At 34.7% G+C, this 14873-nt stretch overlaps 1 protein-coding gene across 10 annotated transcripts in view; it reads left to right on the forward strand.

Moving 5' to 3' along the window:
- Positions 1–14873, forward strand: part of MYO9A (myosin IXA) — a 423504-nt gene that overhangs the window by 256957 nt on the left and 151674 nt on the right. For all 10 annotated transcript variants that reach the window (XM_014530413.1, XM_014530418.1, XM_014530420.1 and 7 more), the window contains one exon: positions 10605–10680. In XM_014530413.1, coding sequence (XP_014385899.1) covers positions 10605–10680 — 76 coding nt within the window. The remainder of the gene's footprint in view (positions 1–10604; positions 10681–14873) is intronic.

A 14873-nucleotide genomic window follows, 5' to 3' on the forward strand; every position in this document is an offset into this window, starting at 1 on the left:
GGCCAGGCTGAGGGCCCCCCCCCCCCCTTCGAGTGCACAAATTTTTGTGCACCAGGCCTCTAGTAAATATATAAAAGCTTAAATGACCTTTAGGACCGAAAGACCAGAACTACTGGTAGACCAGTCACTGTGATGCACACTGACCACCAGGGAGCAGACACTCAGTGCAGGAGCTGCCACAGTGCACTCCCACAGCCAAACTCCCCTGGTCCCTCCCCCTGTCCCTCACCCTGTCCTGCGAATATAGAATTCAGAAATAATAAATGTATAAAACAAATGACTATATGTATTTTCTTTTCTTAATTTCTTTAAAAAAGATATATGACTATTTAAGGTAAAAATTATTTCATTGTTCTGGCGGTTTAAAATGTGTCTGCAAATTCTTTGGTACACCTCCCTTCAAAAGGTTTGTGCTGTACTTAGTGACTCCCTTCTAACAAATGGAATGTGGAAGAAGTGACTTTGTGACCTTCAAGATTAAGGCATAAAAGGTATTGTGGCTCTTCCTCCTTTTTATTTCTGGTGCTCCGACCTTCCCTCTGCAGTGACTAACTCTCTGAGATTTAGCAGGGAGGAAATTAGAGGTTTGGGTAGAAATTGGGGTTCTTGGAAGTATGAGATGCGACCCCACTTCTTTAAAGGTCAGGAGCTCTGGAAAGAATAAGGCATAAGATGGCAGGAGGAAAAGAAAAAGGGTAGAATAGAACTTCATTTCAATTTGAACCCTTACTTTTGACCTTAAGTCTAGTCTCAGGACAATGGAGATGGTGATGTGTATGAAAAAGATGAAGGATCAAGTCAGAAAAGGGCTGTGTGTGGGCTTGATGCTCCTAACGACTCTCACCTTGCTGGCTGCCTTAATGTCCGGGACCTCAGGCTTTCGTTTAGTGTGGTTACACAAATGATTGAAATTTAAAGTATGTTGTTTGACCAAAATGGACAGTTATCAATAGAAAGTATCTGAGAAATTCTTACATATTTGGTAAATAAAACAACATCCTATATAATAAGAGGATAATATGCAAATTGACCCTAACTGCGGAACGACCAGAATTACTGCTCAACCAGTCACTATGAGGCGCACTGACCACCTCTTGGTCCCTTTCCTCCGCTGGCAGGCTCCCATCACCTGATGGCGAATGGGGAACCGGAAGTGTGTGACGGGGGATGTAGGAGGTGCCAGGTCAAGGCGCACACAGAGGATGACCTGCAGCGGGGTTGGGGCCGGGGAATGGCTGACATCTTGGTCCCTCCCCCGTGCAGCAGGCTTCGATTACCTGATGGTAAATGGGGACCTGGGGGTGGGTGGCAGCTGGGGACAGGGCTAGCTGCGGGCAGTGGGGGAAGTGGCCCTGATTGCCGGCCAGGCCTAGGGACCATACCCATGCGCTAATTTCGTTTGCCGGGCCTCTAGTGTATAAATAACTCATGAGTTAAAGAAAAATTCATAAGGGAAACATGAAAACCTTTTGATCTGAATAATAATGGAAACACACATTGCATCATGTGATATGCAACTAAAGAAGTGCTTAGAAGAAAATTTCTAGCTTTAAATATTTAGGAGAAATAAGATAAAAATATCATTAATGATGTAAGAAGCTAAAGCTACAACAAAAAGAGCAGATTAGACTCAAAACAAGTGGAAGGAAGTGAAAAAAGTTAAGAGCTAAAATCTGTGAATAGAAAGCAGGCCAACAGTGGAAACCAAAAGCTGGTGTTTTTTTTTAAAGAACAATGAAATTGATAAAGTTCAAGTCCAGCACTGTCCAATAGCACTTTCTGTGAAGATGGGAATGTTCTCCAACTATGTTGTCCAAAACTGTAGCTATTAGCTTACATGTGGCTGTTAAGTACCTGAAATTTTAAAAAATTTAAAAACTGAAGCTTTAATCAATTTAAATTTGAATGGCCACATATGGCTAGTGGCTGCTGAATTGGACAGTGCTGTTCTTGCCATTCTGATCAAGAAACATGAGCAAAGAGCAAATACTATTACCTGGATTTAAAGAATAGACACAGTTGCATATGGTACAGATCAAAAGGTTGAGGAGCAGTGGAATTGTGAACATTTATGCCAATAAATTCAACCTTAATGAAATGGACAAATTCATTCAGTGTCAACAAGTCATCTAAATGGACCCAAGGAAAAATAGAAAATCTTATTATTCCTATATCTGTTAACGATATTGGATTCATAAGTAAGATTTTCACACAAAAACACAAAAGAGTTCAAACCCAGGTAGCTTCCATCATGAATTTTGTTTAAGAAACGTCTAAGAAAAGAATAATATCAGTTCTCAACTCTTTCAGAAAACAGAAGGAACACTATACAAATCATATCATGAGGCCAAGTATTATTACTCAAATACCAAAATCAGACAAAAATATTATAGGAACTAATCTACAAACCAACATACCTCACAATGATAGATGTAAAAATCCTGAATAAGAGCACATTGAATTCAGGAATATGTAGAAAATAATATATGAAGACTAAGTGGAACTTATTCCTGGAATGAAAGTTTGGGGTTTGATAATAGAAAATCAATATAACTCGCCATATTAACCATCTTTAAAAAATGCTTATCTTAGTAGATGTATAAAAAGAGTTTGTCATAATTCTATACCCAGTCCTATTATAAAACTTAGCAGCCTAGGAATAGAAAACAACTTGTTGTTGTTAATCCTCACATGAGGATATTTTTCCATTGATTTTTTTAGAGAGAGTGGAAGGGAGGAAGGGAGGAGGAGATACAGACAGAGGGGGAGAGGAGAGAGAGAGAAATGTTGATGTGAGAGAGACACATCGATTGGTTGCCTCCTGCACGCACCCCGGCCTTGGGCTGGTGATTGAACCCATGACCCTTCGGTGCGCAGGCTGTCACTCTAACCACTGTGCAACACCAACCAGGGTAACGTTTTTATTATCCTCACCCGAGGATATGTTTTGATTTGACAGAGAGAGAGAGAGAGACAGAGAGACATTGTTTGCCTCCTGATTGGAGATCAAACTCGCAAACTTTAGGTTCACGGGAGGATGATCAACCAACTGAGCTACCCAGCTAGGGCAGCTTTTTCAACTTTACACATGAAAATTCTATAGCAGACTTTATACTTAATGGAGAAAGATGGAATGCTTCTCCCTGACATTTAGAACAAGACAAAGATGTTTGCTTTTACCACTCAACAATGTACTAAAGCAGCGGTTCTCAACCTGTGGGTCGCGACCCCTTTGGCGGTCGAATGACCCTTTCACAGGGGTCGCCTAAGACCATCCTGCATATCAGATATTTACATTACGGTTCATAACAGTAGCAACATTACAGTTACGAAGTAGCAACGAAAATAATTTTATGGTTGGGTCACAACATGAGGAACTGTATTTAAAGGGCCAGAAGGTTGAGAACCACTGCTAAAGGTAACAAAAAGAAATAAAAGGTACATAGATTTCAAAGGAAGATGTAGACAGCATGACGTCTGTATAGAAAGTTTAAAAAATGCTCTTTGATCTAAAAAGTGAATTTAACAGTCAAAGGATACCAGGTAAATATGTGAAATTAAAATGTAATATACTAACCATGAATACTTGGAAAGTGAAATTTATAAGTTCCATTTATACATCTATGGCTGCCAGCCTCCTAGATAGCCCCAGTTATCCCCATCTTCTGATATTTATAACTTTGTGTAATCTCCCACATTTTACTAGTGTTAGTTTGTGTGACCTATAGTACATGGCAGAAGTGATAGTATGTTGCTTCTGAAATTAAGTTATAAAGGACTACAATTTCCATCTTAGGTAATTTCTTCCTAGCTCTCTGTTCATTGTCCCTAAGAAGAGCAAATTGCCATTTATGAGTAGCCCTATTAGAAATCCTACTGAAGCCTCTAGTTAGGAGGCACTGAGGCTTGCCACCAACTACATGAGTGACCTTAGAAGCAGATCCTTTAGTTCTATTCCAGTCTTCAGATGACTGCAGCCTTGGCCGACAGTTTGAATACAACCTAATGAAATCTTGTCAGAACTACCCAGCTAAGCAGCTCTTGAAACCCGTTCCTCTAGAATCTTTGATATGATAACTGTTGTTTTAAAGTGCTAGGTTTTAGAGCAATTTAATATGCAACAGACAATAATATACCAAAACATGAAATACTTAGGGATAAATTTAATGAAATATGTATTAGACTGGTGTCCAACTGAAAGAAAATAAAAAATACCTAAATAGGTGAAGATAGGTACATGTTTTTGTTTTTATAAGATGTCAGTTCTCTCCCAAATGGATCTGTAGATTGACTACATAATCCTAATGAATATCAGAGCAGATTTTTGGTAGAAATTCATAAGCTGATAACTAAAATTTATATAGAAATATAGAATAGCTAGAATGACCAAATAATTTTGAAAAAGAACAAAACTGGAGACTTACACTATATGATTTCAACACTAAGATAATCATGACATTGTTCTCCGTGTAAGGATCAATAGAATCTGATCAATAGAATCACGTAAAGAATCCAGGAGTAGGTCTTACACATATATAGTCAATTGATTTTCCACAAAGGTGCTGAGGTAATTCAGTGGGGGTAAATTATATAGTCTTTTAAATAAATGGCATTGGAACAATTGGATATTTATATATTACAAGAGAACTTTGACTCCAATACATAAAAATTAACTCAAAATGGATTTGTAAAGAGTAAAACTATTAAATTTGTAGAAAAAAAAACCTGAGAGAAAATCTTTGCAATCTTGGGGTAGGCGAAGATTTCTTAGATGGGACAATAAAAGTATGAAAAAAATTGATAAATTGTAGTCCACTGAAATTGAAAACTTCAGCTTTTAAAAAGATATTAAAAAAACAAAAAGTATACCACAGCTGGGAAACAATATTTATAATACTGAAAACTGTTAATGGACTTGAAACAAAATTTAAAAAAAAATAAATCCTGCAACAGTAAGACAAAAATAAGTAAAAAGTGGCCAGAGATTTGAATATACATTTCCAAAAAGAACATATATAAATGGTCCATAAACCCATGAAAAATTACCAGCTTCATTGGGAAATGCAAATTATAATCACAATGCTGATGAGGATGTGAAGCAATTGGAACACTTACAAACGCTATTGGCAATGTAAAATAGTACAGTTATTTTGGAAAACAGCTTGTCAGTTTTTAATAAAGATAAGCATGTATTTTCCATAAGGTCCATTAGTTTCAGTTTTAGGTAGGATCTTTTTTAAAGTCTCATAAGAAACTTTTACAAATGAAAATTAAGGGGAAAATGAGTTAAAAGAATAAAATAAATGGGAAATATGAAATAAAATACAAATGCTACTATTTAAAATTAATAAAAGATTAACCTCACCAATTAAAATTTCAAAATGGATTTTCAAAACGTTTAGTTGACTAATTATAAAATTCTTAAAATGATGAAAATGAAAGGCTGGACAAAGATATACCAGGCAGAGATGAATAGTAGCCATAAATAAATATAGTAATCTGAACAAATCTTTATAGTAGAACTTACGAAAAGATTTCATGGAGAAAGAAGCTGAACTAACTCACTAGAAAGTTTTGAGTTCTGATAAAGAAATTGGTAAATGTGTGTAAATCTAAATAAACAATCTATAAAACTTAGTAGTAATATCTAATTTGGTTGATTAGTGGAAAGAAAACAAGGTGAAAAATAAGTACTGGGTAGCATCATCTGTTACAGGGATGGTTTGACTAGAATCAAAGCATTAGAAAGTTCTTGTACTTTTTAGGAAAAGAAAAGAATTTAGATTTGAATTCATGAATATGTTAAAAATTCATAAAGAGGCGAGTGTATATAACTTTATAAAATGAGAAAGAAATCAGAATATAAATAAATTCAGTGGAAATCTGGATAAAACTGTATAATAATTAGGGTAAATACAAAGCATAAAATAAAAAGGCAGAAAAAATCCAGATATATCAGTAATGCTAATAAATTATTTTTTTATAATGTATATTTTAAATCCTCACCTGAGGTTATGTTTTTATTGATTTTAGAGAGAGAAACATCGATCTGTTGCCTCCTGCATGCACCCCTGACGGAATCGAACCTGAAGCTTTTTGGTGTATGGGACATGACTCCAACCAACTGAGCCACCTGGCCAGGGCAATACCAATAAATTAAAATGAACTAAACATTTAAAAAACATATTATTCATTTACAAAAAATAAAATAATATTTAGTTATAAGGTAAAAGACAAACCTAAAACATGAACATAAAATGATTAAAAATAAAATATTGGAATAAAATTGTATCAGAAAATTTATTCTTGCTGTCTTGTACATTTTCCCAGCTCCTCTAGACAACTTTTTAAAAATATACTTTTTATTGATTTCAGAGAGGAAGGGAGAGAGATAGAGAGATTGAAACATCACTGATGAGAGAGAATCATTGATTGGCTGCCTCCTGCATGCCTCCTACTGTAGGGGATCAAGCCTGCAACCCGGGCAAGTGCCCTTGGCCGGAATCGAACCTGGGACCTTTTAGTCCACAGGCCCATGCTCTATCCACTGAGCCAAACCAGCTAGGGCTAGACAACTTTTGTTAAGATTCCTGTAATAATAATAAAAAAGATTTCTATTACTATGTAAATTAGTTTTGCCTTTTCTAAAAATTTTACAGAAATGGAATCATACAGTGTGTGTTCTTTGGTGTTCTGAAGTTATGCAACATAATGCTATACATATTCATCTGTGTTGTTTTATATCTCAGTAATTTGTTGCTGACTTATTCCATTGTGTGGAATATGTGTGTATACACACACACACACACACACACACACACATAGACAGTTGTATATACAATGTTGTGTTTATCATTCGTTTCTTGGTGGATAAGAGGGTTGTGTACTGCTTTGAGCTATTGTGAGGGATCCAGCTATTCAAACATTCTTGTTTGTGTCATTTGTATACATGTATTTTCATTCTTAGGAATGAAACTTATCAGTGGAGTTACTGTGTCATAACATAGACATGTATTTAACATCATTAGGAACTATCAAACTTTTGGCACTTTAAGGATGTTGTTTCATTTTTCCCATACATTATTTGTGCTTATAAACTCTGATATTACCCTACTGTTATTCTTTCACATCTAATGCACCTTTTTTTTTTACACTGGTTGCTTATGATTTTCTATTTATCTTTTGAATTTTAGCAATTTGACTGTGGTGTCCCTAAATTATTATATTTATCCTGTTTGGGATTTGCTTCACCTTTTGGACTTGTGCTTCATTGTTTTTAATCAAATTTAGGAAATTTTTGGCCAATATTAAAATTTTTTTCTGATACAATTTTTCTTTTTCTTCTGAGATACCGATTTAGATGATCTTAGAATATTTGATATTATGACACATATTCCTCATACTCTGTTCATTATTTTCTATTTTTGTTCTTTTCTTCAGATTGGATAATTTTTATTTATCTGATTTCAAGTTCATTATGCTGTTTCAAGTCTTCTCTTAAACCCATGAAATGAATTTTTCACTTCATAAAATTTCAGTTTTTAGTTCCAGAATATTCATTTGGTTCTTTTTTAGTTTCCATTTCTTTCTGGAGACTTACTATCTGTTAACTCAATAAGATAATCTTCTAATTTAAGTCACTGAACATTATGATAGCTGTTTAAAGTACTTTTATGATAATTCCAGCAAGTGATCAATTTTGGGATCTGATGCTGTTGGGATGGGATCCGAGTGTGGTGCACTGGGCTTCATTTCCTAATCTGAGTGATCAGTTGCAAGTGTTCAGTATACTATTCTGTCTTTTTAATGTTTAAAATATTTAATAATTGATATTACATAATTACACAGAGGAAAATAAGGGAGTTATGCATAAAAGAATCACCCTAAAAGAAACACCCTATTTTGTTTGCAGGAAAAATACTCCCAAGAAAAAGTTCCCTGTGAGCAGTTAACAGAATAGAAGAATTTAAGAACATGAAGCCAATAAAGCAATAGCACACATTAGAGGATATAAAATATCAGTATGATAATGAAAATAGGTATTGAGCTACTGAAACAAGCAGAGTTATAAAGCAACATCTGTATGAGCTCAAGAATTAGAGGAAAGAGTTGAAAATTGAATTACTAATATTGAGGAAAGGCTTGAGATGATTGTTTTAATATGCAGAAGAAAAGAATGGATATAGAACATAGACAATGATAATCTGTTATAGGGAAATTAGTGTCCATGACTTAGGAACTAAAGAAATGAAATTATTTTTCAATGAATTGTCTTAGCACCTTTATCAAAATTAAGTTGATCATAAATGTAAAGGTTTATTTCTGTATTCTCAGTTTCTTTCCATTGATATATTTGTTTATTGTTATGCTGGTACCATGTCTCAGTTACTGTTTCTTTGTTGTAAGTTTTGAATTCAAGGAGTGTGAGTCCTCTAACCATGTTCCTCATTTTCAATGTTGTTTGACTATTCTGGGTCTCTTGCATATACATATTAATTATAGGATCAGTGTATTTATTTCTGTAAAAAAAGGCAGTTGGAATTTTAATAGAGATTGCATAGATCTGTAGATCCATTTGGGAAGCATTGCCATCTTAACATTATTAAGTTTTCTAGTCCATGAGCATGGATGGCATTCCATTTAATTAGATTAAATTTCTTTTAATGACGTTTGTCATTTTCATTATAGATATTTTATACTTTTTTGTTAAATTTATTTCTTTTATGTTGATGTTATTAATGGAATTTCTTAATTTCATTTTTTGATTATTGTTATTGTATAGAAATACAATTTTGAATATTGATCTTATATCTTATTATTTTACTGACCTCATTTGTTCTAATTTTTTTGTGTGGGTTAATTAGAATTTTCTACATAAAAGACTGTTATCTTGAATAGAGATACTTTTACTTCTTCTTATATGTCTTACCTATAGTAAATGTCTTTGTGTGGATAGGTTATAAAAATTGGTAGCCATATGCTTATAGAGTTTCAATGTTCATTGAATGATTTGAAGAAAAAACTTAAGAATATTGATAATCCTTAAGAAAGCAATTTGTCATCTTTGATTCTTAGTGTTTTTATATGTAAGATTAATTGATATTTAAAATCTATAGTTGAAACAGCATTTGACACTGTCCTGCACTAGAGATTGAGAGGTGTAGAGGATCTATCTAATACCTAGTCACAAACCCAAACAGCCAACCAAAATGAGGAGACAGAGAAACAACCCCCAATGAAAGAACAAGCGAATGCTCCAGAAGAAGAGATAAATGAAGCAGAGATAAGAAATTTATCTGAAACAGAGTTCAGAGTAATGATGGTAAAGATGCTCAACAGCATGAGAAAAGATATAGTAACTATTAAAAAAGAACAGTCAGAAATAAAGAATGACATAGCACAAATAAAGAACACATTGGAAGGAATACAGAGCAGATTAGGGGAAGCTGATGATCAAATCAGTAAATTAGAAGACAGGGTTGAAAAAAACACTCAATCAGAGAACCAAAAAGCAAAAACAATTAAAAAACAGGAGGACAGCTTAAGAGAGCTGTGGGACAATGTGAAACGTAATAATATTAGAATAGTAGGTGTGCCAGAAGAGGCAGAAAGGGAGAAAGGAATAGAGAATGTGTTTGAAGAAGTAATGGCAAAAAACTTCCTTAACTTGGTGAAGGAAAAGTCACACAAGTTCAGGAGGCACAGAGAACCCCAAGCAAGAAGAACCCAACCAGGCCCACACCCAGACATGTCATAATTAAAATGCCAAAAATTAAAGACAGAGAATCTTAAAGGCAGCAATAGACAAGCAAACTGTTAACTACAAAGGAGCTCCCATAATGCTGACACCTCATTTCTCATCAGAAACTCTACAGGCCAGAAGGGAATGGCATGAAGTACTCAAGGTAATGGAAAACAAGGATCTGAGGCCAAGATTACTGTATCCAGCAAGGCTATCATTCAAAATAGATAGCCAGATAAAGAGCTTCCCAGACAAAAAAAAAAAAAAAAAAAGGCTAAAGGAGTACATCACCAAGTCAGCATTACAAGAAATGGTAAAGGGACTGCTGTAATAAGAAGAAGAAAGAGAGAGAGAAACCTAGACATACAGAATTAAAATGGCAATAAATAAGTACCTATCAATAATTACCCTAAATGTAAATGGATTAAATGCTCCAATCAAAAGGCATAGGGTAGCAGAATGAATACAAAAACATGAACCAACTATATGCTGTTTACTAGAGACCCACGTCAGAACAAGACACACACAAGATGAGAGTGAAGGGATGGAAAAAAATTTTCCATGCAAATGGAAAAGAAAAAAAAGCTGGAGTAGCAATAGTCATATCCGACAAAATACACTAAAATCTATAGTTAATGTTAGCAATATACTTATTGCTGAAAAAATTGGGTTCATTGTTGGTTAAGTCAGATTTGTAAGTAACAGTCATGGGACTTGCTTCATATTATTATTTAGCTATTTCTGACATGTTTAGCAAATATTTACTATCAAAGTACATTCATTTCATTTTTCCTTGGAAATATTACTTCATGTTTAGTTTTTCTTAGCACTGATTTGAAAATTTTTGCTTTTTATATGCTAGGTGTAACCCGGAAAAATCCTAGGACACCTCTTTCTGATCTCCAGGCCATAAATACTTTAAATGAAAAAAACCAACAGTAAGTATGTTTGGCTTTTGTTTTCAAGGAAGTATAGAAAAAATAACTAGAATTCTTATACTTTTGTGGCTTTAAAAATATAAAGAAAATCAGGCCTAGTTTGCTTTATATTTTTTAACTCTTTTATAAATGATGTAGTTTATTACTAAGGTTAGAGTTAACAAAATTGCCTCTGGTAAAATGGTTGTACAATTAAAAACAAGTTTTCCCAGAATAATTTAAAATAACCACTTATGTTTTTATTTCTGAGACCCTTCTTGCATTTTATGTCTTTTGCAAATTTTAAGGGTTATTCTGCTGCTCTCTGTGGAGAAATCTTATTGGTACGTAATAATTGAGTATGGTTTATATCAAACCATTGAATACCTTTTGTTGCTCAATGTGATAATCAGAGCTTACTTTTTAACCATTTTTAATGAAGAATTCTTGAGTAAATTTTGAAAATAACAAGTATAATTTTCACAGTTTGTAAATAAAGTTACTTTTTTCTTTATACATGCTGTTTTGTACTTTATATGTGCACATTGTTCTATCACCTATTTTTCTCTAAAATATGTATATTTAGTGTCTATCTAGAGTCTGCTTTCTACATTTTAAACATCATCAAGTAAATTGAGCTTCCTGGTAATAAGGATGTAGTTATAAAATGGTATCTTATTGTAGTTATAATTTTCATTTTCTTGCTTATTAATGATGCTGAATATATTTTTGTATAAAATGCCTGTTCTGCCCTAGCCGGTTTGGCTCAGTGGATAGAGTGTTGGCCTGTGGACTGAAGGGTCCCAGGTTCGATTTCGGCCAAGGGCACATGCCTGGGTTGCGGGCTTGATCCTCAGTAGGGCGCGTGCAGGAGGCAGCCAATCAATGATTCTCTCTTATCATTGATGTTTCTATCTCTCTCTCTCTTTCTTCCTTCCTCTCTTAAATCAATAAAGAAATATATATAATGCCTGTTCTTTGCACATATTATTCTTAAAAGTTTTTAAAATAAATCTTATGTACTGATCCCACTTAAGTAACATGTTACAAATATATTCTCCCAATTTGTAGCGTAGCTGTTTACTTTTGTTGTTGTTGCTGTTAATCCTCACCTGAGCATATATTTTTTCCATTGATTTTTTAGACAGGGTGGAAGAGAGAAACAGAGAGAGATAGAGATAGATAGATAGAGCTGTCCTGTCATTAAAATTAAGGTATAACGTTATTGATCACTTTTCCTATTTTGCATTACTATATATTTTAATGTATATTGTCACTTCCCTGCTCAATAACTTTTTTATAACTCTTTGTTGCTTGTTAAAAGAAGTCTAGTTTCACTAGTCTCAAATGCTAGAGCTGTTACAGCCCAAGTATCCAATCTCAACTCTATTTACCTTCAATGCCAACAAATTGAATGATTTACTATCTTTATAGTTATGCATCTTGTTTTCTTAATAGTGATACTTGACTAATGATGAGATTCACCACTATATTTTTGTGTTAAGTTTCACCCAAGAACAAATTAGATCTTTAATCTGTTGACCTGTGTACCTTCAATTCAGTCTATTGAGAGTATAGGTGTACATTGTGGGGTTGGTTCCAGACCATCGCAATAAAGCAAATATTGCAATAGAATGAGTCACATGAATTTTTTGATCTCCCAGTGCATATAAAAGTTATGTTTACACTATACTTAGTCTATTAAGTGTGCAGTTGTCGTATGTCTGAAAAAGCAATGTACATGTCTTAATTTAAAGTTACTTTATTGCTAAAACATGCTAACCATCATCTGTGCCTTCAGCAAGTCATAGTATTTTTTGCTGATAGAGGGACTTACCGTTAATTTGTAATAAATGCAATATCTGCAAAGTGCAGTAAATCAAAGTGCAATAAAATGAGGTGTGCCTGTATTCTAACCCTGGTCATTAGAGATCTCTGAGTTAACGAACCTGTTTTGTTGATTTGGATTAAAAAAAGAGCCCAGCTGGTGTCGCTCAGTGGTTGAGTGTCAACTTATGACCTATGAACCAGGAAGTCCTGGTTCGATTCCCTGTCAGGGCACATGCCTGGGTTGTGGGCTCAGTTCCTAGGGTGGGCATGCAGGAGGCAGCTGATCAATGAGTCTCTCTCATCATTGATGTTTCTATCTCTCCCTTTCCCTTCCTCTCTGAAATCATTAAAAATATACTTAGTCCTTGCCTGGTTTGGCTCAGTGGATAGAGCGTCGGCCTTTGGACTGAAGGATCCCAGGTTCGATTCCGGTCAAGGGCACATGCCCGGGTTGCGGGCTCAATCCCTAGAAGGAGGCAGCCAATCAATGATTCTCTCTCATCATTGATGTTTCTAATTCTTTCTCCCTCTTTCTTCCTCTCTGAAATCAATAAAAATATAGTTTAAAAATATATATGTTTTAAAAAATAAAAGGTTACAGTGCCTTACCCCATTTCCCAAAGCAATTTAATGCTTATAACTCTCTTAAAATAGCTTGGAGTGATTTTTTTATGTTATAGCTAGATAAATCTCATCGATTTCTTCATGTCCTAGTATATATTTCGTTTACCATATTTTCTAGGAAAAATATAAAACTTGGATATTAGTGTAAATAGGTGTATGTGATTATAAATCATATAATAATAGCAAATTACAAGTATGAAATAACACTTATATTTTACTATAAATTTAAAATGTTATGTATTGTGCAGTCATTTCGGAAGTCTTTTTTGCGTTTTTACATAGTTTGTTGGTCCTTTATTTGTTATAAAAATTACTGGCTGTTTTTACTCAGGCATAATTTGCTTATTATATCCATTCCTAAACAGATAAATTAAGAAAAATACAACTTACAGTCCTGGCAGACCACTTGTTTATTTAACAAGTACTTAGTGCTGGGTAGAAACTAGAGAATCAATATTTTGTAAGATAGGTGTGATAAGTGAAATGATCGAAGAAATAACACATAAAGGGACTGCTTAGTTTAATTTTTTTAAAAATATATTTTATTATTGATTTCAGAGAAGAAAGGAGAGGGAAAGAGAGATGGAAACATCAATGATGAGATAGAATTATTGATCAGCTGCCTACTGCATGCCCCACACTGGGGATTGAGCCTACAACCCGGGTATGTGCCCTGAATGAGAATCGAACTGTGACCTCCTGGTTCATAGGTTGATGCTCAACCACTGACCTACGCCAGCTGGGCAGTTTAATTTTTTATGTTGATGGTGTTTGTAAAGAACTGGATGTGGGGGTAGATATATCAGAAAGGTTTTTTCAGAAAAATAATCTTTTAAACTATTCTCCAAGAGAAGAGTAAGAGTAAGCTCTCTGAAGAGAGCTGTGATGTACTCCAGGCAGAGGAGCAACCTGTATAAAGGTTCGGGGAACAAAAGGGGGGCGTGGAAATTGAGGGAGGTGGGGAGAGAAAGAATGACACAAATAAAGAATTAAAAGAATGTGAATATGAAGTGAGAAGTGTTGAGAATTGACTCCAGAAAGAAAACTGTTATAGACTAGTTCATGTAGGGCAGTTATGATTAGAATTTAATGTTGTTAAGCAGGGGACTGACATTTCAGAAGAATCTTTCTGGTTGACTTATGGAGAATGATTTGTAGATACAGGGAGACTAGTAGTTCTGGCAAGAAATGATGGTTTGGAATGGGTGGTCGTGGTGGATATACATTGATGTGAACCTTTATTAAGAAGGAAAGTTAATTGGGTGTGGAGAGAGCAGAGCGCCTGAAGAATGGCTTCTCTGTGTACAACACATCCAACAGCAACTTGGGCTTACTCCTCATGGGTGGCAGAATACTATGGCCTTCCTGTGACATTACGCCCTATACATAAAAAAAAAAAGGAAAGTTAAAAGGGCTGAGTTTGCTGAAAGAGGAATGGAATTGACTCCAGAGGAGCTGCAAGACCTAGTCATCACATATTGGCAGGAAGTGGAGAAGCCATTTGGGACTTGACAGTGGAGTCTTGGATCAAGCTCTTTCAAAAAATACATTCTGAGCTGGTGAGGCAATCCGTGGACAGAAAGGTCAGATATCGCCTAGAGTGTCAATGCAGGAGAAAGAGAGCTACATAACCAGACACGCTGAGAGGAGCTATCATAGGGAGACAAAGAAACAGCCTGCATACAAAAGAAAAGAAGGAATCACTAGAAAAGGAAGTAAATGAAATGGAGGCAAGCAATATGTCAGAGAAAGAATTCAGA

This window comes from Myotis brandtii, unplaced genomic scaffold, assembly GCF_000412655.1.
Source record: "Myotis brandtii unplaced genomic scaffold, ASM41265v1 scaffold74, whole genome shotgun sequence".
Classification (NCBI taxonomy): domain Eukaryota; kingdom Metazoa; phylum Chordata; class Mammalia; order Chiroptera; family Vespertilionidae; genus Myotis; species Myotis brandtii.